This window comes from Octopus bimaculoides, chromosome 14, assembly GCF_001194135.2.
Source record: "Octopus bimaculoides isolate UCB-OBI-ISO-001 chromosome 14, ASM119413v2, whole genome shotgun sequence".
In the NCBI taxonomy this organism is placed as follows: domain Eukaryota; kingdom Metazoa; phylum Mollusca; class Cephalopoda; order Octopoda; family Octopodidae; genus Octopus; species Octopus bimaculoides.
This window is the reverse complement of record NC_068994.1, coordinates 20,235,830-20,239,985: the sequence shown is the minus strand read 5'-3', so window position 1 is coordinate 20,239,985 and position 4,156 is coordinate 20,235,830. Positions and strand designations below refer to the sequence as shown.

At 31.1% G+C, this 4,156-nt stretch overlaps 1 protein-coding gene across 1 annotated transcript in view; it reads right to left on the bottom strand.

Annotated features, from left to right (window-relative positions):
* LOC106873034 (uncharacterized) overlaps positions 1–3,762 on the bottom strand; it is a 64,162-nt gene extending 60,400 nt beyond the window's left edge. Inside the window, exon 1 of the mRNA XM_052972734.1 lies at positions 3,622–3,762. Coding sequence (XP_052828694.1) covers positions 3,622–3,676 — 55 coding nt within the window. The 5' untranslated portion in view covers positions 3,677–3,762. The remainder of the gene's footprint in view (positions 1–3,621) is intronic.
* Positions 3,763–4,156: the final 394 nt, after the last annotated feature.

The following is a 4,156-nucleotide window of genomic DNA, read 5'->3' as shown; positions in this document are numbered from 1 at the left end:
AAAAAGGGAGAGGAATAAAGTTAGAAAAACTTTATTCTAACTTTATTCCTCTCCCTTTTTTCCTCTTCCTTCTTCCCCCCTTTCTTTCTGTTTGGATTTTGGCCATTAATATTATAGTTTTACTCATAAATAATACGACCCCACATTAATTTATATCTTATTTTAACTGGATATGTTTATCTTGTTCTAATTATTATTGTTCCCTATAGTTTTAAACTTAGTAATTTAGTGTTTCATTGTATTATTCTAATCATACTGTAGAATAGATATATTTCTTTAATACCTTGACCTTAATTCCCTTACCTTAAATTTTTTCCAAATTCTTACCACTCCTTAGCGTATTGCCCTTCCATTTCCTTTTTTTCCCCTTTATATACTCAAGTACCCAAAATACCAAAGAGTTTCTACCTCATAAACAAGAGTTACACCACAGTTATTTTGTGATCTTTGCTACCCTGGTATCTATTAACCATTTTATTTTGTCCGAGTTATTTATTAATTAAGAGAAAATAAATACATATAATAAAATATATTTTAAACAGGTCCCTAAAAAAGCCTGCTATTATAATAGTTGCCACAAATGGAGTTATTCAACATCAACGCATCACTTAAGGATATACCTATTCCACCAAAGAATAAAATATGCGTTTTACTCCATTCATTAAATTTATATATATACATATATAGTGTATGGTGAATGTATGGAAAGAAGTGTCATAAAACACATAAGTGTACAAAAATTTATACATAATATGGGAGAAAATAATCTAATAAGGAAAGGAGCATATTTATTTATTTATTTATGTGTTTCAGCCAAGTGGCTGCGGTAGGCATATTTGCACATTAGTATATATACATACTGGAATTCTAGTTGTACGATTAGGGTTTACATATAAAAGAAAACACTGTACAGATACACACAAAGAGAGAAGTGGCACACACATATAGATATGAAAACACACACATAATAAGTATTATATATATGTATGTGAAACATACATATATACACAGATACACACGTTCATATTTATATATCAGGTCATCCCAAAAGTTCTGTCCGAATTTTGAATAAAGAAAACAAGTGATCAAATGTTATATTTAATTGAAATTTAATCATCATTGTACTTTCCCTGATTATCTATGACTTCCTTCCAACTTTTTACAAGCTTTTAAATCCCATCAATGTAAAACTCTTTTGGTTTCAAAGCGAAGAACTCTGAAATGTCAGTTTCGACCTCCTCCTGGCTTACGAAAGTTATGTCCCCCTAACGATTCTGTAAACTACGAAACAAATGGTAGGCTGGAGGAGCAAGGTCGGGAGAATAAAGTGGATGGGGAATTTTTTCCCAACCAAGCTCTTCGATCTTCTGTGATGTAATCTTTGCAGAGTGGGATCGCGCATTGTCCTTATGAAACATCACTCCATTTCGATTCACTAAAGCTGGTCTTTTTTTCTTCAAAGCTTGGTTCTAACGCTCTAATTGCTGACAGTAGACTTGAGCATGAGGTGGTAACAATTCAAAGTGAATTACTCCTTTGCAATCGAATTTTCTATGAAGTTCCCTTTTCGGTTGTGGTTGAGCTTTCTCCCTTTTACCAAGCCACTGTTTACGACGCTTAACATTTTTGATAGAAGGTCCATTTTTCGCCAACAGTCACAAGTCTATCCAAAAAGGGTGAAAAATGAGTTCGCTTGAATGGAGAAAAGAGCAGATGTCAACTTGGGATTTGCGGTTGGTTTCGGACAATTCATGTGGCACCCATTTTCTAAGTTTAGGAACCTTTCCAAGTTGTTGAAAATGACGATGAACAGTTGTATGGTTTGAACTAAGCTTTATTGCCAATTCTTCAACTGATAATGCAGGATTTTCTTCAAGTAATGCCCCAAGGAGCTTATCATCAAACTCAACTGGACATCCTGTTCGATCTTCATCTTCAAGGCTGAAGTCTCCAGTTCTGAATTTTGCAAACCATCTTCTGCAAGTTCTTTCATTCAAGCATTCTTTCCTATAAACTGAGTGTATGTTTCGAGTCCCTTCGGTTGCAGAGTTTTCTTTTGTGTACTCATAAAGCATTATGTGCTTTAAATGCTCTTTGGATACTTCCATGTTAGAAAGGGTTTTAATCAAAGAAATTTTAATTCTATTATTCTGTAAAATAATATTTAATTAGTTTAAATGCACACAAATGCATAAAAATAATTTTTAATTCCATTAGACATTCTAAAATACTATAAAATTTTATTTAATTTAAAAAAAGGTAAAATCGGACAGAACTTATGGGATGATCTGGTATATATTAGTACTTATATATTTATAAGAAAACAAACACAAATCAATAGATATAACATAGATAATATATAAGATCTATACCTAGATATGCACACATGGGTGTAGACGTGTAGGACACCAAAAAGTACTATATGTGCATACATGTGTGCATATATCAGCAGAAAAAATATATGTAATTATGAGGTGTAGTGATAAGTAACATAAACTAGTAATAGTTAGAATGGGTATGATGAGAGGGGCAAGTGCAAAAGAAAAAAGGGGGTGAGTACATGGACACAATTGTGCAAATAAAATACAAAAGATTATAGGTATATTACATACTAAAGAAAGATATAATTTCCTTTATCTAAACATATGGAGAGAAAAAAATAGGTGTAAGGAGAGATAGATAAAGTGATAGCCCTATATATGGTGGGTCATGCAATTGTTAGAAGGAACTGTTAAATAAAAAAAGTACAAAGATAATGTAAGATATCGTAATGTAAAGGGGATGTGATGAGTAATTGTATACCATAGAAAAGGGTAATGTACAGATATATTTAAAAAAATCCAAACTATGCAAGAGAAGAATGAAGAATTATTTAAGATTGATGAATCGGAATTTGGTCATGTGTTTACATGAGAACTTTTTCATCCCTAGTATTAACCAAATTTCCATTCATTCTCATTATGTTATATTTTTCCCCCAAACACAACCTACAAATTTTATTATTATTTCTGTAAGATGGGGCAGAAGATAGGATTTTCCAGGAGATGAAGAAATTAATATTGTTTCTTTTGAGGTGCCAAATTTTTTAGATAGACCTATACTATTCGCTTTTCGATGGTCCCTAAGAGAGGATTTGTGGTTTTTAATTTTCGATTTAACTGAGTTTCTCGTGCAACCCAATTTATACGTGTATATATATATATATATATATATATATATATATATATATATATATATATATATATATATATATATATACTTACATACATACAAGTATAAATTGAGAATGTATTCATTAAAATGATTGTCATTGGCTAGCGTATAAAAACTACCATATCGGAAAAATTAATTTTTAAGTATATAACTATAAAAATATAAATATAATTAAGGGCGCTGGAGGCCAACGCCAATACGCTAGAAGTAGATGCTAAATTTCTAAAAACCGCTCTAAATTTGTTTTCTTTTTAACACAAAGCTAAATGCGAGGGAATGGACAAGAAGTTTTATAAAATTTCCGATAACTCCATATTTTAAGATTTCGTGTTCTGTAATAAAAAATTACTTTACACTCTTCAGTAGAAGTACACCGACAATATATAAGTGAGAAATACATATACATACCGATAAATTTCTGTGTACAGATACTAATATATACATACATTTTCCGCATATACATTATATCTAATCACCTATCTCAGCCATGTGGCTAATGCCAGAGATAGCGCCGGAGTGAATATAGTACCGGTACAATTTCTGGCTTTAACCACGTGGCTGGGCAATTAGCTATAATCTATATGCGGGAAATGCATTTATATATTGGTATATGTACGCAGCAGAAGTTTGTCGGTATGTATATGTATTTCTCACTTATATATTGTTGGTGTATTTCTACTGAAGAATGTAAAGTAATTTTTATTACAGAACACGAAATCTTAAGATATAAAGTTATCTGAAATTTAAAAAATCTTTTTGTCCATTGCTTCGTATTCAGCTTTGTGTTAAAAAGACAAGTTTAGAGTGGTTTATAGATATTTGACATCTACTTCGAGGGTATCTGCGCTGGCCCTCCACCACCCTTAATTATGATTATGTTTCTATAATTATGTACTTAAAAGTCATATATATATATATATATATATATATATATATATATATA